Genomic DNA, 23,065 nt, shown 5'->3' on the forward strand with positions numbered 1-23,065 from the left:
TGAGTATGAATATTTCAAAAAATAATGCAGACAGAAACAAATAATATCAAGGTATTTGAAGTTTATGAGAGACCTGGTTGAAAAAAAGAAAAATTGTATCTGCAGAAGTCCACTGATTGAAGTCAGATATTGCAGTCAGATATGTCCTTGTCTTTGCTTGAGAGACATATTGCTTCCTTCATATGCTTCACATGTCCTAAAAAGGTGTAATCCAAAGGAGCTTTTCTACCCCCATTCTGACCTAAATACCTCAACTTTAAGTCACTCTTACAAATCATTCTTCTTTTACACAGCAAGGGTGTTCAGAATTCACACAACTATACACAGATTCCCCACCCTACATCAGGGTCATAAGTGTTGCTCATATAATCCTTATGTGCTCTTTGTCAGCCCTCCAATGCCATCCCCCATGCACTGTAAGCTTCCTCTATCTTCCCTAAAAACTTCTATTTGTTCCTTTCTCCTCATTCTTATCAAATTTACCTCTCAATGTACTTCTTTTGTATTATTGAATTCATCACATATAAACTATATAACCTTAACTGGTATCTTGTTATCTGTTGCATTTTCCTTCTTTTTTCATTTAAAGTAAATTTACTCCAAGTGATACCCCAAACATACATAGTATACTTATAAATGGAGTAAATAAATCTCTTGATGCATGTATATGTTGTGTTATCTTCTTTACTCAAAACACTTTTTAATTCCTTTTGTGAAAATTTTCAATATGCTCTTCTTGCTTTTTGAAATAAAGTTCTTTATTGTAATCTATAGTCACCCTAATGTGCGATGGTGCACCAGAACTTCTTGTTCATATCTAAGTAAAAGCCTCAACTGATTGGATCAATCTGTAGTCTTCCATTTCTAACTCCTACATTCTCCAGCTTATGGTAATCAAAATTCTAGTCTAAACTTCTAAAGTTTTTTTGAGGTCAACTCTTTTTCATATTTGACATATAGTGAGATTAGAAGATCTTTGTTCTTCTTTACTCTTCTTCTATTTCACTTAACCTAATGATCTTCAGGTTCATGCATGCTGAAGCAAATGGAATTATTTCATTCCTTTTCTTCTTTTTTTTGTCTAAAGAGTATTCCATTATGTAAAATACTTTATTGTATTCATTTATTGGTTGATGACACTTAGATTGTTTCCCTTTCTTACTTACTGTTAGTAGCGCTGCCATAAACATGGGAGTACAGAGGTCTCTTCAACATCCTGATTTCATTTCCTTTGGATATATGCTCAGCAGTGGATTGATGGCAGCTTTTTGTGGGGCTATCTGATAATGTCTTTGTATTTTCTTTGTTGGTAAAGGACTGCTTTGCTGTGTTCTATATTTTTGATTGGCAGATTTTTTCTTCAGTTCTATGAAAACCTCATGGCACTCACTTCTCGTCTAAATGTTTACTGTTGGGAATTTCACTGTCAGGTGAGTGAGGACACCCTTGTGTGTTGTTTGTTTCTTTTCTCTTGAATCCTTGAGACTCTTTATCTTTTTTCTTTGAGAGCTGCATGATAATATGGAATGATAAGAGCTCAAGGGTTCACATCAAATTTGGCTGCCCAACTAACTTTCCACCTCTAAGAACAGACTTACATCTCTCCATATTGTGCTGCCAAGGGCTTTGGGAAGGAATAAGGTGGGTTGTCCTATGACTACCAACACTGCAATGCAATGTTACACACTGAGGCCACAGCCTGCCAAGGCAATATAGAACTGGAAGGGAGCAAGGCCCTCAATGGTATGAGATACCTACTGCTGAGGTGGACTCATGGCCCAAGACTCCTGCAACCAGCCACAGACTCTTCTTGAGTCTGTCCCACCAACACACAGGGCTTGCTCTCTATATGAGGTCTTTCCTACATTTGCGGTCTCTAATTCCTATTAAGTGCTGAGAATTGCTGTGATGGGCTTGGCATTGTGTTCAAGATAAAATCCTGTTTCTGTTCTTGCATCTGGCTCCTTAGTAAGCAAAATCTTGATTTTCCTTCTGCCAAGACAGCTTAAAGGAGTGGTGATGGAGAGAGTCTCTTTGGTGCCCAACTACACAGAGTTCCAGATTCTCTGTCTGGGGTTAGTGGTATGGGGACAAGGGTTGCTGGGCTCTCCTGGGCACCAGCCTGATCCTGGATTTCAAGTCTAAGGCCTGGACATAATTACTTCTCCATTGCCCAAGAAAGATGCATCTTTATGTATGCTGGGCTGCTTTGATTAAGGGAAAGGGCAACTCTAATTTTTCTGTCTCCTTCAATTTTTTAAAATTATTATCATAAAATCAGGAATTCACCTGGTTCCTTTTCTTTTCATACACCTGGTTTATTTTCTCCTATAAAGCTGTTTGGTGTATGAATAACTGCTTATGAGGGGTATTTGTGGGATATCACTGAATAACTATCTTTATCTTAGTCCTAAACTATTTAATAACACAAATGTGCATTAATATTTTATTGCTGCCAACATTGATCTGGCAGCACAATGTTAAATTCACTTCCCAATATGAGTTTATACACAAATTGCTTGAAAAGGAAATGTAGACAGAATCTGCTCTAGTAAAGATGGAAGGAGAAATTGTGACTCACAGCATTTCACTCACAGTTTTCTGGCCCTTTACTAATGAACTAAAAATTCTGATTTTTGAATCTGGAAAGGAGAATCGCAACTTTGCAGTAATCCATAAATTCACTTTGATGTGTTTAATACCTGTGCCCATGCACCTATTAACCCAGTACAAAAACATCTCTAACTATACATATACAAACACTCAATTCAACTGACAAAAGTAAGTCTATATTCCTTTGAAAAGTGCTGCAGACAGTATGTGCTAACGTATATGTAATTCTAAATATAGTAAATATAGTAAATTTGAAAAAGAAAACTATGAAAATTGATTTGAAATGGTCTACAAAAAAATTATCTTGTCAAGAAAGAGAGCTGAGAAGGGAAAGAACAATATTTGAGATTTACAAGACAGTAATGAATGAAGCCCATCATCCACTTCTATCCCTGAATCCACTGATTCAGGGAAGGACCTCTTAGTTCTCTCTGGACAATCTACTTCCTGTTCCCCAGTTATCAGACACTTCTTTCTGGAACTTTCCATTCTCTTAGGTAGTGGAAAATGCAGTGACCATACCTGAGCAGATGACTCCCACATCTTTAGAGTGTTCACAGTTGTTCTTTCCCCAGCCCAGGACAGGGCACTTCCACAAGTAGGCCTCCTCTCCTGTGCACGCCAGGTCCGTCAGCCAGATGGGCCCTGATCCCTCTCCAAATTGTGCATAGAGAAAGAAATTGAAGGCCACTCCACAGCCCAGCTGTCTGTACACCACATGGGCATCTTTCAGGTCCCACCTGTCTCCAGAGACAGTTCCCCAGGAATGCTGGTGAAGGATCTCCACTCTGCCTGCACAGCGACTGCCACCATTCACCAGGCGGAGCTGTGGGCTCTCTGAGGAGAAAGAATCATGTCAACGTTTGTATTTACAAAGAGAATGAGAAGGGTTTTTTTTGGGGGGTGTGGGGTGGGGATTGAACTCAGGGGCACTCGGTCACTGAGCCATATTCTCTGCCCTATTTATATTTTATTTAGAGACAGGGTCTCACTGAGTTGCTTAGGGCCTCAGTTTTGCTGAGGCTGGCTTTGAATTCAGGATCCTGGTGCCCTAGCCTCTGGTGCAGCTGGATTACAGGCATGTGTCACAGGCTAAGATGCATTCTTTTGTCATGTGGTAATCCCTCCCCAAATTGAGCAGTTGGCAGACATGTTTTCAGAATATAGAGCTTGCTGTGTAAAACATGGAATCATTCATTATACTAGGGCAGCAGGTAAGTCTCAGTTTCTACCATAACATGTGGGAGAATTAATTGTGAAAGAATAAGAAATGGAATTAAACACAACTTAATTGAGTAGTCTCAGGTAGAATTTATTATTTAAATTGGATCATAGTAAAACTTGTTATTGACAAAACAGTTTGAGAAATGCCAAGATTCCTGCTTTAAGTAGCTGAAAGTGTCTTTTCTAAATGATTTCTAGGAGTTACTGTAATGAGCCAGTATGTGAATTGGTTTCTTATAAACCACATATACTTGAGTACTCATGGCCTGAGATTTGGAAGGATCAAAGAATAGGGGATGAGGTTGGCAAATGGGGAAGAGATCTTCAGAAGACTCAGGTGACAGCCATGAATCCAGGGGAAAATGTAATTATATAGGCATTAAGACTAAAAAATGAATGGATCATAGACAAACCATAGTTAATACTATATATTTCACTAATGATTCTAGGCTTCATAGTTCAAATATGGATATTTAATTTCAAAATTGTGTTCACTTTAGGTAGATTGAGCAACCTCCCTGAATAGATTATGTCAGGTACTGACATTGCCCAAATACCCTTAGGAATTATAGAGTGTTGCTTGTTCTCTCAAACATATCTAATCTGTACTTAGACTTCCTGCCAGGAGTTCTTGATAAGGAGACAAATAGCAGAATAGAAGTACACTTTTTTTGTGACTGTGTGAGTGAAAAGAGTCAGGGAACACAAAGGAAACTGTATTTTGAGAAGAGAAAGAGGAAGAAAATTGTGAACCAATAAAGAAATGACAAGAAATGTTAATAATATGGGGAAGCATAAAGGCAGCCCAGAGAAAATTCCAAAGCAATTTACAACTTCAACTCTAGCTGTCTTACATGCTAGGAGAAACACACGATTCTTTCAAGCTTTAGATCAAGTCTGGGGAGTTGTTTTGACAGGGACTGATTCCTTACAACAGGAGAGCTTTAGAGAAGAAGTTCATTTCATTGCTTAACAAGCTCTCAGAGTTCTATTACTAGGAACCATCTTGAGAAGGGTCCTATTGGCTAAACTATGCTAGGATTATAAAATATGAGTTAACCATAAATCAGGGTCCCTGGGTCACCCCTCCACAGTGACAAGGTGAAGGTAGTGAGCACCTATAGTCTCAAATAGGAAGACTGACTTCCACAAATATGCTTAAATAGCAGCAGAGAAGGGAGCAGAGGCCTCATTGATATGTGGGCCTTTTCTATGTGTAAAGGAGTGGTTCCAGGTCTGAGAGCTGAGGCAACATCTGGTGATTCACCCCATTCCTGTGTCACATCTCTAGGGTGGAGCTCAGGGTTTTGATTGCTTACACAACTTTTCACAGGCATTCCAGAGATTCACCTGGCCAGGACACTTGGCATGCCCCCATGGGCATGAGTTCCCTGGAGCAGAGTGTTTCTATCAGTTGTTTCCAGAAACTGCTGAAGGAAGGGCTTGTGGTGACTTTATCTTTTGCTGTGTGCCCAAGTTTACAAACAGAACCCCTCCAGCATGACGATGGCTTGCCCCATCAATAACCTCCATGGTAGGAAACTGAGGAGCACAGTGCAGGCAGCATATCACACCAAATCCTAGTTCTTTTTCATGGGAATTCAAAAGAACTAGAATTGATTTCATTTTAGTCTTGTTATCCCATATACCTGGTGGATTCAAATGTTAAATGACTATAAAAGAGGTGTCTTCATGCAAGTATTTTGTGTAGAAGGAATTTTTGATGTATTTTTTAATATATACATTATTGTATTTTCCTTAATACTATATGTTTATTGCATTTTAAAATTCTTTATATGGATTTTTCTCTTTTATTCTTTTTCATCTTTTCTTTATATGTTTTCTTCTTATTTTTTATTCCCTTTCTTCTTAGTTTTGTATTTTTTTCTGCAATCTTCCTTTTTGAATTAACTTTCCTTTTATTAATTTACTTTCCTGTTCATTCTGTTCATTCTTTCCCTTATCTATTGTTACTGCTTTCATAATTGTTATTGAGTTTATTTGATTTTTATTGTATTTATATAGTTGACTTATGTTTATGTGGTTGACACTCTTTTATTCTTCTTTCTGAGTCATGATGGTGATTAAGCCAAGAACCTCAAGCATGTTGGGTGTGCTTTGCCACTGAGCTATATCTCCAGCCACTTGAGTGAGGTTGTACCTTATTGTAGTCATGACCTAGTCCTGCTCAAGCCTTAGTGCATGTTATGGTTTGGATGTGAGGTGTTCCCCAAAGCTCTTAATGAGACAATGCAAGAAGTTTTAGAAGAGAAATGATTGATTTATGAGATTCTTAACCCACTCAGTGAACTAATATCCCTATGGGAATAACTAAGGGGTAATAATATTCTTGTCTTTGACTGACAGAAGAGACCAGGAAGTTCAGTGTACTTGAAGAAGGAGGATTATAATGCGGCATCATGTTGTCTTCAGGGTAAGAAGAACATGTGCAATCCTGAGGAGAGTGGAAAACTAAAAAACTGATAATGGAAAACACTTGGAACCTGTGTGAGTGAGAATGAAATATCTGGAAAAGGAGCATCAAGAAATGTGCCATAAACAGAAGAGGCAATAGTCATGGAAGTAAACAATGCAATCAAGATCTCAAGCTGGACAGTTAATGATGGTCAATAGTGTGGCCATATACACAGATTTGAGGTTGGATGGATACTTCAAAGGGAGAAAGTGAGGAATGGAGAAGTCAGGATGTTATCTTGTTGTGTTCAAGGATGCTGGCATCACCAGGAACAGGAGACAGAGGAGCCTGGTGACCCTGGTACTACAGCCTTCCTGGATGAGGGGGAGTAACCAAGTTAGATAGTGGCACCAACTGAGGTGGTGGTTGGTGCCACATCATGGGGCAAACTTTAATTATCTAGGCATAGAGAAAAAGCAAAGAAATTGTTGAAAATGACAGAGGAAAGCAGGAATATTTTTATTCTAATATTTGGCCCAGAAATATTCTTTTGAAAGGGAAGTACAGTGCCTCCCAATTATAAGTACATCATTGTTTTCAGAGGACTGCCAGGTTTCTATTAGAACACAATATATGAAGAGGACAGTATAGGTCTTAAGAAACTGGAAAATGATAGTCTCTAATCTCCGACAGGCCCCATGGAATTTTTTATGGGAGACAGATGAAGCGGGCATGTTAGTTTTCAATAGCATATGGAAAAGGCTCATAGGAGAGAGAATAAACTAAGACCAGTGGGACTGTGAAGAGATCAATTTAAGAGGAAAATATGCGGAGACCAAGCCCCTCATCTCACAGCACTTCCCCATGATCTGGCAGAGGAAAAAATTAAGAAACAGCTTTTCAACAGGATTGTTATTGGCACCATGCCTTGGAAAGGCCTTTAGCTCTTCTTACCCATCCAGATAACCAGGCTTCACCCTCCCACCCTCCTACCCTCCTCCTGCTCTGCTTATGAAGGGGTTTATCAGTAACTCAAGGTCACCATGCTCCTCTCACCTCAGTATTTACACTAACCAAATATTCTACTTTCTTCCTGCATTGTTCCTCTATTCCTTCTTTAGGTTTCAACTTAAATATGATTTCCCTTTTCCTCAATGAACATATTTGCACAGCACCTTCCATGTCTTCATGACACTCAAATTTATGTGCTATTGTATAGCCACACTGATGTGCAAACTCCATGAGAGCATGCACAGTGTTTTCTTCTTGTGTCTTTCCTCCTGCCTGGAATTAAGTTTCTACCTACAAATCCCTCAATTATTTATCATAAACAAACTAATCTGTAGTGGATTCCAGAATAAATAGCCCATTGCATTGGATTCCCCAAGTTGTCACTTACTTAATTAAAAGTGTGAGGAAGATGAAGGTTTTACTGCTAACTCCAATTTTGTATCAGAAATAAATGTTCACCATGATACCTATCAAGAGCTGATTGCGTTGGTAGGAACAAGCTGATAACACTTAGCAAGCAATGAGTATAACTGTAGTCTAATCATTCACCTTCTTACTAAGGAAATACAGATTAATTAATGTAATTTAAGGATGAATTAGCCAATTGCTTAGAAAGTTTATCAGCATATAACTTCATGCTCCCATATTTTCTGTTCAGTCTGTCTGATATTTTTCACATAAATAGCTATCATTGCTGGTTTCCTCACATCTATCTTTGAAACAGGATTGCAAGAGGTGGATCAAGTACTGTCTATCCAGTATTCATTTTGTAGCTTTTTCAACTCATTCATTATGTTTGAATATATGAAACTTCCCTAACAACAACTGCAGGCATAGGACAAACACATAAAAATTGACAGTAGGTCACCTGTACATGTGATATGAGCTTCCTCCTCTGGAGAGCAAGATTGGTATTTCCAGGGGTCAGAAGGACACTGCCAGAGAGAGGTATCAGTTTCCCTACAATGGATTCCATACACCCAGTGAGGTCTAGAAACTTCCCTGGAAGGAATTTAGAAATCTAGAGTCCCAGTGTCCCCACAGCCAAGCTGTCTGCAGATTATGGACAAGGTCATGGATTCCATAGGGCTGTGGCAGATGCTGCCCCAGGTGTTGTTGTAGAAAACCTCCAGCCACCCAGCACACTCCTGGTCCTCGCTCACCAACCTGAGGGCCAAGAACTCTGAAATGGAAAGGGGGATATCAGGGCTCAGTGAGCATCGAACTCCTACTGCTGTTTTTCCTTTATTCCTTAGTAGTGAGTGCTCATTGCTGACTCTGCCAAGGAAATACCCACTAGGTAGTGGAATGGAAGTTTTTACCCTTTAACCTGTTTTGTTAACTTTTACTGCTCTTTCTGTTTTTACCCAAATCAATAGACAGGAACACTGACATTGAGGCTCTGCAATAAGTAAACTTTTTATCTACTCTCTGACTAATCATCTGATGACTCTAGAAAAGGATTGATGATATAGATGTGGGATAGCAGGTCAGCTCCCTGACAATGAGAGCCTGTGAATATTTTACCCATTGCAAAAGGGCTTTGCAGACATGATTAAAAAAAGAATCCTTTTGTGGATTATCCTGTATCATCCTGGATTAACAGGTGAGCACAATCTAATCATATCCTTAGACCTGTGTCCTCAAAAGCAGATAATTCTTTCTGGCCCTTGTCAGAGGGAGTTGTGTTCATGGAATGATGGTCAGAGGATTGCACTGCTGTTGTTTGGAATAAGGAAGGGGCCATGAGAAAAGAAATTCAGGGAACATCTAAAAGCTACAAAAGGAAGAAAATGAGTCTTCCTAAGGCTTTAGCTGGTGCAGCCTGCTCACACCTTGTTTATAGCCCAGACAAACCTACACATTGTAAGATGATAAATTTGTGTTGTTTTGAGTCACTCAATCTATGGTAAATTGTCACAGCAGAAATGAAAACTAATTCAGTGGGTCAAGATGTTGCACCCGCAGGTCACAGAAGAGTGATGACTGCTTTAAATGGACACTGTAGAGAAGGACTGTGTCAGGGGACAGTGTTGAGAAGGAAAGAGCAGAAGCTCAGTTGCTCCAGCAGGAAATGGAAGGACCTCATCTTCTCCTCTGCTGAAATAACAGGAATTGTAAGAGGAGCCTCTTCCTCCTCTGCCCTGTCAACGTCTGCCCAAACCCTGCCCCAGGGCTCAGACACCACCCTGCAGACCTTCCCCTGCCCTCCCCCACCTGTGCACAGTGTGCACCACAGACCTGAGCAGATGACCCCCGCATCCTCCTTGTGCCTGCAGTTGTGCTGCCCCCAGCCCTGGGAAGGGCACTGCCACACATAGGCCTCCTCTCCTGTGCAGTTCAGCTCATCCAGCCAGATGGGCCCTGATCCCTCTCCAAAGTGAGCAGAGACGGTGGCCTCCAGGGCCACTCCACAGCCCAGCTGTCTGCACACCACGTGGGCATCACTCAGGTCCCAGCTGTCATCACAGATGGAGCCCCAGGAGCCCTGCTGCAGGATCTCCACTCTCCCTGCGCAGTGACTGCCCCCGTCCACCAGGCGGAGCTGTCTGCTGTCTGAGGAGAGACAGGGTCATGTCAGTGGGCATTTATCCAGGGAATGGGGAGGCTCTGGTCCTGGGGGCCTTGCTCACCTGAGCAGTTGACAGGGTGCCCTTCTGAGGCTGCAGAGCCTGATGGGTCAGACCAGGAGTTATTGCACTGGGGCAGCAGCTGAGTCTGGTTTCCTACCAAACGGGTTAGAGAATAGAAACCTGAATTAGAGTACATAATAATCTAGTGATGGCATTTGAGGTTAAAGATATAGCAAAGGAGCTTTAATTTCCTATCTTCAGAGTTGATCTTCTAATGGAGATTTCTGCCTTTCTTTATGCCAGACTTTTTGTTTTAAGAACACCTAGGAATGAGTTTAGGAAAGTGGAACATATTAGTGCTGCTTGAGAGCATTGCCCAGGTCCCAGGGCAGCAAGACTTTTAGAGTCAAGTTCAAAGAAAAGTGAAATAGAATCAGGAATTTTACCCCTTAGGCATTTTTCATTCAAAGTTAGTAAGTGATATTCTGAAAAATCTCAGCATGTTTCCCTCATTTCCCTGGGAATACACAAGTATAATTTAGTTTGGACCAAAGAGGTGGAATTCTGTTGAACATCCCAAAATCTTGCATCATACTCTGTGAACTGAAAGTAGAGTTTTTCTTTTACATGGTGTGCATATCTAACCACATCAATCATTTTTACCTAAGGTGATCTATCCTAAATAAACTGCATAGAAGAGGCAAAATATCTTTCTGAAAGTTTCATATGAAGTGCATCTTGGGTGACAAAGGATTAAAAAAATCCAATAAAAATTTGAGAGTCATGTGTTAGTTTTAAAAGTTAGTAGCTAAAAATAAGAACCAGTGGATAAGTCTAATAACACTGTAGATACTCTTTAAAATGGAAATAGTAAGTGGAAAAACATGGGAAAATACACAGTGAAGCACAGAAAGACAGAAGGATAGGAAATATAATAGGAAACTAAGAGACATGGTGAGAGAATCTAACATTCCTAATACTCTAAAAGTTTTAATTACTTAAAGCCATAATTTTTTAAAACATTATGGCTCTTTTTAGTTATATGTGACATAAGAATCCACATTTAAATAATCATACAAGCATGGAATATATCTTATTCTAGTTAGAGTTACATTTTTATTTATGTACATGATAATGGGATTCACTGTGATTTTTTGTATGTGCACGTGGGAAAATTATGTCAGATTCTTTCCACTGTTCTTTTCCTATCCCTCTCTCTTCCCTATATAGCCCATTTTCTAATCTGCATTTCTCCCCCTCACTGCCTTCTCTCCTTATTGTGGGTTTGTTTCCACATATCACAGAAAACATTTGACCTTTGGTTTCATAGTGCTAAAGTAAAAATTAGAAAATACATAAAGTGAAATATTTAATACTGCTGTGGAGTTTAAAAATATCCACAAAATCTGTCATACTCTATCCATTTATCCTTCCCTCCAATCCGGACTGACAGTGGTGAGTTGTCAATAGAATGTGGTGAAGCCTGAACAGCTTGACTTAGGAACTGAGCTTACAAAGTCAGGCCTCCTCCTCTTGACTTAGTAGTATGTTTGCTTAATGGAAAATCTACTCTGTAAGGATTATCATGTGGGAGAGAGCATTTGAAGATGGTTCTGTCAGCAACCTCAGGTGAACTTCAAGCTACCAGTCATGTGAATAAACTGTCCTGAATTCCCAGCTTGGTTAAGTCTACAATGACCTCAGCTGCAGATGAGATCCAAGTGCAACCTCATGAGACCACAAGAGACAACTGTCAAGAGCCCTTTCCAAGTTTATGAATTTAAAAATCATGAGAAAAATGAAATATAATTTTCATTTGAATTGCTATTTTTTGGGAAAATTTATTATGCAGCAATAACCGCCAAGATTACACTTACTATGAAACACAGAAATCCTACATTCCCCTATGTTCATTGTGGTACTATTTGCAGTAGCTATGGTATGGAATTACCTCAAGTGCTCACTGAAAGGAAAATTTATAAAGTATAGATGATATATTTACAGCCATAAATAAGAATGAAACCCTGTCATTTGCATCAAAACAAATGGAAATTGTGTTTGGTTATGAACTAGATACAGAAAGACAAGTACCCTAGTCCTCTATCATATGTGGAAGAAAAAAAGAGTCCATTGGAAAATAGAGAAGAGATTGCTACAGCGTATAGGTCATATTTATAGTACTAGATATGTCCAATGTGGTCTAAAAATTCTTGTGCATGAATTTAAGAAAGACATTTTGTGATTAATTTTTCTAACATATATAGTTTAAATTTCTACTTTGGAAAAAAGTCAAAGCCAATTTTCATTTATGTATAACAGACTCAAACATTGATTTACATGTTCTCTTATTACTTATTTTTGCTTATTGACATAGCTTAAAAAGAGAATATCTCTTAAAATTATTAGTTTGTACTCTTCAAAAATATCATTATGATGGAGTACAAAGAAAATTAAAAGAGTTTCATAGTAAGAAAGATAACTAAACATGAGAACTGAATGCAGCACATTACCATATATTTTTTACTGTGAATAACTTATTTAGGAAAATTAGTAAATATCTGAACAAGACAAATTAACTATGTAATCATATTACACAAGTTGGATTTATGGAATTTGCAACAATGCTGTGATTACATATGAAATTCTTGAAAATATTTTAGGAATAATGGGACACATTACATTATCCACCTACTCTTAAGTAATCATTCAGAAAGATTTGATAAATTTAGGCATAAATGGAGCAGGAGAGAATATAATAAAATAGTGGCATTTGGAAATCTGGTCAGGGTTACTTGGGAATTTTATAATATCTTTGAAACTTTTCCAGAATTATCAAATTAACATAAATAAATAAAATGAAAGAAAGGAAAAAGAAAAACAACCCCTCACACACATGCAAAAATAAAGGTGAAAACTATTTGAAGAAATTCCTAGAATATTTCACCAAAAGAAACATTAATGGCATCAAACACAAAAATACCGCGGATTTTCCTACTCATTCTGTATTCTGTTCCATTAAATTCTGCTGTTTGTGTATTCTTACAGCAATACTTACTTCCTTAATTATTATAACTTTATAGCATGCCTGAGTAAGTTTTCTTTAAGGATTACCTAAAACCAAAATTCTAATTGTGCGGCTTCTCTTGCCTAATGCATTAGTCACACTAGGTCATATGCATTTCACATAAATTTTAGAAACAAGTTTATATATATAATATAAATAAAAGCATGATGGTATTTAGGTTGACATTGGATTTGGACGACACAAGAATATGGAGACAATTGATTTCCAACGTATATCTAATTTCTCTCAGAGATTCTGTGTAGCCTTTAGGATGTTTACTTCTAGGTATTTTAGGTGGATAATGTAATGTAATTTTTTTTTGCAACAAATGTTAGAGTGATCTTCTTTGGAGGAGAGGAGGACATAGTGACTGGGGGGATATGGAGGTGACTTCTGGGAGTCACTGAAGCTCTCTGATGGCCCAGAATGAGAAACTTGACAGAGCTTTCATTCATTGCTATATATTGTTCTCTATGAATTTCAATAAATAATAATGCTTACTTAAAAACTATTCCTCTTTATACCCCTTGAGAGGGCCTGAAAGATGAATGATCATTGAGAAGAATCATAGGTCCCCACAGAATGTTTCTTTTATTATTATTATTTTTAACAATTTTCCATTTAATATCACTTTTCTGTTTCATGATTAGAACATAATCCTATGTCACATTCGATTTAAATTTTTTTAAATTGTTGATGAGCTTTTATTTCTATTTATTTATATGTGGTGCTAAGGACTGAACCCATGGCCTCACACATGCTAGACAAGCACTTTACCACTGAGCCAGAACCTCATCCCAGAATGTCTCACTTTTGAAGTCAGCTCTTCATGCTGTCTGCTCTTAAAGACATGTCACTCAAGTACCAGCCAGCCCTGCCCTCTCTTACCTGAGCAGACCACAGAGGCTGTGTTTCCACGGGCACAGGCAGGAACACCCAGGGAAGTCACAGGGCAATTCCACAAGAAGGACTCAGATCCTGAGCAGTGGAATCTGTCTCTCCAGATCTCATCTCCTCTTTCCACAAAGTATTCTCCCTTTGGGGTAGAGATGGCGACTCCACAGCCCAGCTGATGCAAACTACATTGGCATTGGCCATATTCCAGTGGGAGGCACAGAGTGTTCTCCAGCCTCCAGAGGTCTTCATCTCCACTTGACCCTCACACTGAGAGCTGCCATTTTTCATGAGACGAACATCTGTATATCCTGGTAGAAGACAGGGTTTAGCAACATCACACATTTTTCTTACCTCTGGTAGAGTGTGTAGGGAGGTTAACATCTTGCTGTGAGTCTCACCTGAGCAGACAACTTGCACAGTCCCTCTGTGGTGGCAGCTACCTTCAGGAGAGGGCACTCTGGGACAGAACCAGAGCCAAGGCTCCTGTCCCTCACAATGGAACTCTTTAGCCCAGATCTGTTTAGCAGGCTTCCTGAATGGCAGGTTTCCTAGGACAGATGCAGCTTTGCCACATCCCAGCTCTGCACAGATGACTTGGGCTATGGGTAATGTGAAATTTTCATCAGATACTGGAGTCCATCCTTCTCCAGAATTCACTTGCACTTGCCCAGAGCAGTGTCCACCTCCTCCATACAAACGCACAAATCCTATGGAAGAAATTAACTAATAACATTAATATCTTGGCTTGGAATTAGTAGCTACATGTCACAGGCATGCTTGAAAGCTTCTCTTTTCCCAGGGTATGGAGAATAGATTAAACAGTTGGTATCGGAATGGGAATTCCTTGAGCAAGCATATGAAGACAAATTTAGGAGGAATTATAGTCAATTCTGAATTATTGACTCAAGAAATGAACATCATTATCCAAAGTACATGTATGAAGACATGAATTGGTGTGAACATACTTTATATACAACTAGAGTTATGAAAAAAATGTGCTGTATATGTGTAATAAGAATTGTAATGCATTCCACTGTCATTTATTTTTAAAAAATCAATTAAAAATAAAACAGAAATTAATATATATTCATATAACTATTTGTGTGTGTGGTGCAATACATGTTTTTATTTTCTTCTAATAAGTATACTATCCTTCATATTAAAAAGATACCTGTGTGTTTGTATATCTGTCTCTGTAAGTCTACCTCCTTTTTTTATGGGAGCTATAACTATCCACTGAATATGAATTGCAGTAAAAAATTACTAGGCTTAATTTTTACAATTTCATCCTAAAAACATTTAGTTCAATGAAAAAATCCCAACTAAGTTAACATTTGTTAATAAAATAAAAATTCCATATGTATCAAAAACTGATAATTTATTTCTCATTTAGGGATGAGGAAATAGTGTAAGAGTGAGATGAAACCAGGTTATTTAGAGTAAAATAATCAGGGTTCTTTACATCATACTTCCTGTTATAGAAGACAGAATGATAATTTAGAAGTATGATTGCAGAGATTTGAGCATTTTTTGCCTTTTTCTTTTATTTTATTTTGAGGGTTTATTTTGTTATTAATAAGTAGAGTTAGAAAAATACATTATATATCTATCTAAACTAATCAGGAAGTGATTTAAAGTATGGTTCAGACATTTGAGCAGACATCTGGCCCCAGGTATGGAAGAGTAATGTAATAGTAACTTTATGTCATGAAGAAGTTCAGCAGGGAATCCTTGATGAAGAAAATAACATGATCGTGACTGTCTTTCCAAAATATGCCTTCAAAATAGAATGAATATCAAAAGCATTAATCTAGTTTATTAATTTTTTTTTTACTTAAAGCATTATAATTAGAATGCTTTCATTTCTGTCTGAAACTGGTGTATTGACATCAAGTGTGGGTTTATAACCTTGTGACTATAAGGTCATTTTAATTTATGTTATTATTATAGAAGAGTGATGACAATGTACCTTACTTAGGAAGTCAAAATGAAAATACAAAATTTTGAGACTACCATGTTAGCTGAGATCCAGCCCAAACCATCACATTAGCCTTTGGCGCAAGAACACCCCTTCCAACCAGCAGAATACTGCAGGAGGTCAAGCCCATCAGCCCAGATACACTCACACCAGCCTCGGGGGCCCAGGCACAGAGCAGGCTGTATCCACCCCTTTCTTGACAAGGCAGACACTCACCAGAGCCTAGCCTCTGGTGCAGGGCTGCCCCCTCTGACCAGAAGACTACCATGGGAGGTCAACCCCAGTGGTCCAGATCTACCCACTCCAACCTATGCAGGTCCCAGATCCAGGATGCAGTAGCATCCATTGAGGGACACCAGCAGGGTCTGGAAGCCCAACATCAAGGTGAGGTACAGACAATCTGTATGGGTACTACAAGAATATAGGGAAGAAACTAATATCTCAGACCCACACTGCAAAAAAGGAAGACACATAGACAGCATGAAAAAAACAAGAGAGGAAAATGCCCCAAACAAGCCAGGACACTATAATAACAGACTCTATGGACAGTGAAGTTGATGAAATGTCAGAAATGTACTTCAGAAGGTTTATAATTAAAATGATCTGTGAATTAAAGAAGGACCTAAACAAACAAATACAAGCAAAAATCGATCACTTCAACAATAAGAGAGCAAATACAGGTAGCAAAAGATTACTTCAAGAGAGAGATATAGACTCTGAAAAAAAACCCATCAGAAACCTTTGAAATGAAGGATACAATAAATCAAATAAAAAAAAAAACTCAATAGAAAGCATCACCAACAGACTAGATCACTTGGAAGAATGAATGTCAGATAATGAAGACAAAGTTTACAATTTGGAAAATAAAGTTGACCACACAGGAAAAGAAAGCTAGAAACCATGAACAGAACATCCAAAAATTATGGGACAGCATCAAAAGACCAAATATAAGAGTTATTGGGATAGAGGAAGGCACAGAGTTTCATACCAAAGGAATGCACAATCTCTTCAGTGAGATAATATCAGAAAAGTTCCCAAGCATGAAGAAAAAATTGGAAAACCAAATACAAAAGGCATACAGGAAACCAAATATACAAAATTACAACAGATCTACCCCAAGGCACATTATAATGAAAATGCCTAGCATACAGAATAAGGACAGAATGTTAAAAGCCACAAGAGAGAGGAATAAGATCACATATAGGGGGAGACCAATTTGCATCTCAGCAGATTTTTTAACCCAGATCCTTGAAGCCAGGAGATCATGGAACAACATCTACCAAGCTCTGAAAGAAAATGCCAACAAAGAATCTTATATCCAACAAAACTAAGCTTTAGATTTGATGATGAAATAAAACCCTTCCATGATAAACAAAAGTTAAAAGAATTTACAACTAGAAAGCCTGCACTACAGAGCATACTCAGCAATGTATTCCAAGAAGAAGAAATGAAAAAAAAATGATGAAAATCAGCAGAGGGAGGGATTACATTAAAGGAAAATCTAATCAGAGGAGAAACCAAGTCACAGTAAATATAAAAAATAAACAAAATGGCTGGAAATACAAATCATGTTTCAATAATAACCCTGAATGTTAATGCCCTAAACCCACCAATCAAAAGACATAGACTAGCAGATTGTATAAAAAAAAAGACCCAACAATATGCTGCCTCCAAGAGACTAATATAATAAAAAAAGACATTCACAAACTGAAGGTGAAGGGTTGAAAAAAATCATACCACTCATATGGACTGTGGAAGCAAGCTGGGGTTTCCATCCTCATATCAAATAAAGTAGACTTCAAACTAAAATCAATCAAAAAAGTTAAAGAAGGACACTACATACTGCTCAAGGGAACCATACACCAAGACTTAACAATTATAAATATATATGCCCCAAACAATGAAGCAGTTATGTTCATCAAACAAACCCTTCTAAAGCTCAAGAGGCAAATAGAGCATAACACAATAATATTGGGTGACTCTAACACACCTTTTTCATCACTAGATAGATCTTCCAAACAAAAGCTGAACAAGAATACTATAAAACTCAATAATACAATCAATAACTTAGACTTAACTGTCATATATAGAATGTTCCAACCTTCAATGAGAGAATATACTTTCTTTTCAGCAGCACATGGATCCTTCTCTAAAATAGACCATATACTATGCCACAAAGCAATTCTTAGCAAATATAAAAAAGTAGAGATTCTACCCTGCATTCTATCAGACCATAATGGAATGAAATAAGAAATCAATGATAAAAGAAGAAATAAAATCCACTCCAATACCTGGAGACTAAATAATATGTTACTGAATGAACAATGGGTTAAAGAAGACATCAAGGAGGAGATTAAAAAGTTCTTAGAGGTGAATGAGAGCATAGATACAACATATCAAAATCTCTGGGACATTATGAAAGCAGTTCTAAGAGAAAAGTTCATTGTATGGAGTTCATTCCTTAAAAGAAGAAAAAATCAACAAATAAATGACTTAACACTACATCTCAAAGACCTAGAAAAAGAACAAATAAACACCCAAAGCAGCAGAAGACAGGAAATAATTAAAATCAGAGCTGAAATCAATGAAATTAAAACAAAAGAAAAAATTGAAAAAATTGACAGAACAAAAAGTTGGTTCTTTGAAAAAATAATTAAATTGACAGATCTTTAGGCATGCTGATGAAGAGAACGAGAGAGAAAACTCGAGTCACTAATGTGATAAAAAAGAAAATATCACAACAAACACTACAGAAATACAGAAGATAATTAGAAATTATTTTTGAAAACTGTACTCCAATAAAATAGAATATATTGAAGGCATCAACAAATTTCTAGAGTCATATAATTTGCCCAAATTGAATCAGGATGATATACACAATTTAAACATATCAATTTCAAGTGACAAAATAGCAGACACTATCAAAAGTATACCAACCAAGAAAAGCCCAGAACTGAATGGATACACAGCGGAGTTCTATAAGACCTTTAAAGAAGAACTAATACCAATACTCTCCAATTTATTTCAGGAAATAGAAAAAGTGGCAGCACTTCCAAACTCATTCTATGAGGCCAATATCTCTCTGATTCCAAAACCAGGCAAAGACACATCAAAAAAAGAAAACTTCAGACCAATATCTCTAATGAACATAGATGCAAAAATTCTCAATAAAATTCTGGCAAATCAAATACAAAAACATGTCAAAAAGATCATGCACCACGATAAGTAGGTTTCATCCCGGGGATGCAAGGTTGGTTAAAAATACAGAAATAAATGAGTGTAATTCATGACATCAAAAGAATCATATGATCATCTCAATAGATCATCTCAATAGATGCAGAAAAAACATTTGACAAAATGCAGCACCCCTTTATGTTCAAAACACTAGAAAAACTAGGTATAATAAGAACATATCTCAACATCATAAAGGCTATCTATGCTAAGCCACAGGTCAACAAATTCTAAATGGAGAAAAACTGAAGACATTCCCTCTGAAAACTGGAACAAGACCAGGATGCCCTCTTTCACCACTTGTATTTAATATAGTTCTTGAAACACTGGCCACAGCAATTAGACAGATGAAAGAAATTAAATAGAAAGACATAGGAAAAGAAGAACTCAAACTGGCACTATTTGCTGATGATATGATGGTGTACCTGGAAGATCCTAAAAGTTCCACAAGAAAACTTCTAGAACTAGTAAATGAATTCAGCAAAGTAGCAGAATACAGAATCAATATCCATAAATCAAAGGAATTTCTGTATATCAGTGACAAATCCTCAGAAAGGGAAATGAGGAAAACTACCCCATTCTCAATAGTCTCAAAAAAAAAGAAAGAAAGAAAACAAGCAAAACTTGGGAATCAACTTAACAAAAGAAAGATCTATATAATGAAAATTACAGAACCTTAAATAAAGAAATCAAAGAAGACCTTAGAAGATGGAAAGATCTACCTTGCTCTCAGATAGGCAGAATTAATATTATCAAAATGACCATACTAACAAAAGCACTATACAGATTTAATGCAATTCCAATCAAAATTCCAATGACATTACTCATATATACATAAAATTCATCTGGAAAAATAAGAGACCAAATAGCTAAAGCAATCTTTAGCAGAAAGAGTGAAGCAGGTGGCATCATTATACCAGAACTTAAAATATTCTACAGAGCAATAGTAACAAAACCAGCATGGTATTGACACCAAAACCGACTGGTAGACCAATGGTATAGAATAGAGGACACAGAGACTAACCCCAAAAACTACAATTATCTCATATTAGACAAAGATGCCAAGAAAAAGCATTGGAGAAAAGATAGCCTCTTCAACAAATGGTGCTGGAAAACTGAAAATCCATATGCAACAAAATGAAATTAACCCCCTATTTCTCACCATGCACAAAACTCAACTCAAAATGGATCAAGGACTTAGGAATAAAACCAGAGACCCTGCATCTAATAGAAGAAAAAGTAGGCCCTAATCTCCATCATGTGGAATTAGGCCCCAACTTCCTTAATAAGACTCCTGTGGCACAAGAATTAAAATCAAGAATCAATAAATGGGTTGGAATCAAACTAAAAAGTTTCTTCTCAACAAAACAAACAATCTGTGAGATAGAGAGCCTACATCCTGGGAACAAATCTTTACCCCCCAAACATCAGATAAAGCAAGTACTAATCTTTAGGGTATATAAAGAACTCAAAAAGCTAAACACCAAAACAACAAATAACCCAATCAATAAATGGGCCAAGGACCTGAAGAGATACTTCTCAGAAGAGGATGAACAATCAATCAACAAATACATGAAAAAGTGTTCATTATCACTAGCAATTAGAGAAATGCAAATCAAAACAACTCTAAGATTTCATCTCACTCCAGTCAGAATGGCAGCTATTATGAAGACAAACAACAAGTGTTGGTGAGGATGTGGGAAAAAAGGTACACTCAAAAAGGGACTGCAAATTGGTGTGGCCAGTATGGAAAGCAGTATGGAGATTTCTTGGAAAATTGGGAATGGAACCACCATTTGACTCAGTTATCCCTTTCCTTGGTCAATACCCAGAAGACTTAAAAATAGCCTACAACAGGGACACAGCCACATCAATGTTTATAGCAGCACAATTCATAATAGGTAAATTTGGAACCAACCCAGATGCCCTACAATAGATAAATGGATAAAAAATGTGGCATATACACAAAATGGAATAATACTCAGCAATAAAAGAGAATAAAATCATGGCATTTTCATGTAAATGGATGGATTCAGAGAAGATAATGCTAAGTGAAGTTGTCCAATTCCAAAAAGTCAAATGATGAATGTTTTCTTTGATACAAGGAGGCTGATTCATAGTGGAATAGGGAGGGAGAGCATGGGAGGAATAGATGAACACTAGGTAGGGGAGGGGTTGGAGGGGAAGGGAAGGGGCATGGGGTAGTTAATGATGGTGGAATGTGATGATCATTATTATCTCAAGTACAATTATGAGGACACGAATTGGTATGAGTATGCTATGTGTAAAACCAGAGATATGAAAATTGAGCTCTATGTGTATAGTAAGAATTGTAATGCATTCTGCTGTTATATAAAAATAAAAAAATAAAGAAAAAACTGTATCGTAGGTAAAAAAAAAAAAGAAAAGAAAATACAAAATTTCAAACTGAAATCACTTATTTTTAGAATGCTATGTTTTGAAGAGCATAAGACTTACAGTTTATCATAAAAATCAGTTATCAATATTGTTATCCAGTGACAGAAACAATAATTAGCCTCCAGAATAGAAACCATCACTGTAGGCTTTGCCTGTGGATGCAGCCAGGTCATTTTCTCTGTGGTTACTGGTTTCCAGGCAGTTACATCTCCACACTAGCGGTTAACAAAACCACCACCAAAACCACCATGAGTTGTGCATGACTAATTATATTTCTTCCTCAATTAGATACACAAATTTTGTCTGCAGAAACACATTTTCTTGTTTTTTTCATCGTATATGGTATATTTCTAGCTCCCAAGGTATTGGATGCCTCAATTGAGCTAGAATAACATTACTTCCAAGTTCAATCTGAGAGAATTCAGTGGAATATCTGATTGCAGTGTCCAACAGTTAAAATGTTATGTGGGTGTCAAACTGTTGCAAATAATTTTTTTATTATTTACACTAGTGAAAACTTTAAGCATTTCAGATAAAGAAATAGATAAAAAATGCAGTTTTCACCTTTACTCTTCTACTCTTCACAGATCAGAGAGACCTAATCCAATTGTAGCCTGAGAGGGTGAAGAGTAAACTTCATACAGTACATGCACTCAGACCATCAACCAAGCATTTGTCTTTGTGTTGAACAGAGATCCTGATGTGTTCAGAGGGGAGTATTTTGCAAAATTAACACTATTTTTATTCGTCTTTTAAACTATATTATTTATTATTTTATAGGCATTTTTAATAAAATAATATACATCTAGAAAATGGGAACCTTTTTTCCCAAAAATACTTGATTTGGAAATTAAAGTCAGATACCATCTACACAGAGATAATCCCCACTTGTTTTTCTCTGGGGTTGAATTAGTCTGTGGTATTTAATAAAATATAAATAGAACAGTCAATGTGTGATTCAGGTGCAGGTATACCCCTGATTCCAGAGTGTGTATTACTATTGTATACATAGTTCTTCAGCTAACTAGGCATTTCTTATATCATAGTGGTTTAGAAATCTTCATTAGTTCTATTTGTAAAATATATATCAGTTTTGGTTATATGTCAATGGTATAAAGGGATTTGGAGACAAAAATTGATTTCCCTTTCTCATCTCCTTTACAAATGCTTGAGGTAAATGGTATCACCATTTTATTGTCTACCCTTATTTACACTTGTCTGGCTTATAAAAAATATATTCTCAAATAAAATTAATGTGCACAGGGTACAGTGGTACATGCTTGTAATTCCAGTGGCTCAGGAGACCGAAGCAGGAGAATTGTAAGTTCAAAGTCAGCCTCAGCAATGGCAAGGCACTAAGCAACTCAGTGAGACCCTGTCTTTTAATAAAATATAGAAAATGGACAGGAATGTGGCTCAGTTTAAGCACTTCTGAGTTCAATTATCAGTACCCCCCCCCAAAAAAAAAAGGTGCCATTAAACCTATCACTCAGTCTGAACAATCTACAGTTGCAAAATCCCAGAGGTCTGAATGTCGAGGTTGGTTCATCTGGGCACTAGTGTATGGACATATAATTATAAATTTTTTATTCAGAGTAGAACTCTTTTTTGAATCATGAGAAAAAACTGTATGAAGGCTT

At 37.2% G+C, this 23,065-nt stretch overlaps 1 protein-coding gene across 1 annotated transcript in view; it reads right to left on the reverse strand.

Moving 5' to 3' along the window:
- Positions 1-23,065, reverse strand: part of LOC143398295 (uncharacterized) — a 326,595-nt gene that overhangs the window by 208,546 nt on the left and 94,984 nt on the right. The window contains 7 exon segments of the mRNA XM_077109254.1: positions 3,136-3,450; positions 8,133-8,447; positions 9,506-9,820; positions 9,898-9,990; positions 13,790-13,975; positions 13,978-14,106; positions 14,197-14,505. Of these exon segments, the coding sequence (XP_076965369.1) occupies positions 3,136-3,450; positions 8,133-8,447; positions 9,506-9,820; positions 9,898-9,990; positions 13,790-13,975; positions 13,978-14,106; positions 14,197-14,505 (1,662 nt within the window).

Source organism: Callospermophilus lateralis, chromosome 4 (genome assembly GCF_048772815.1).
Source record: "Callospermophilus lateralis isolate mCalLat2 chromosome 4, mCalLat2.hap1, whole genome shotgun sequence".
In the NCBI taxonomy this organism is placed as follows: Eukaryota; Metazoa; Chordata; class Mammalia; order Rodentia; family Sciuridae; genus Callospermophilus; species Callospermophilus lateralis.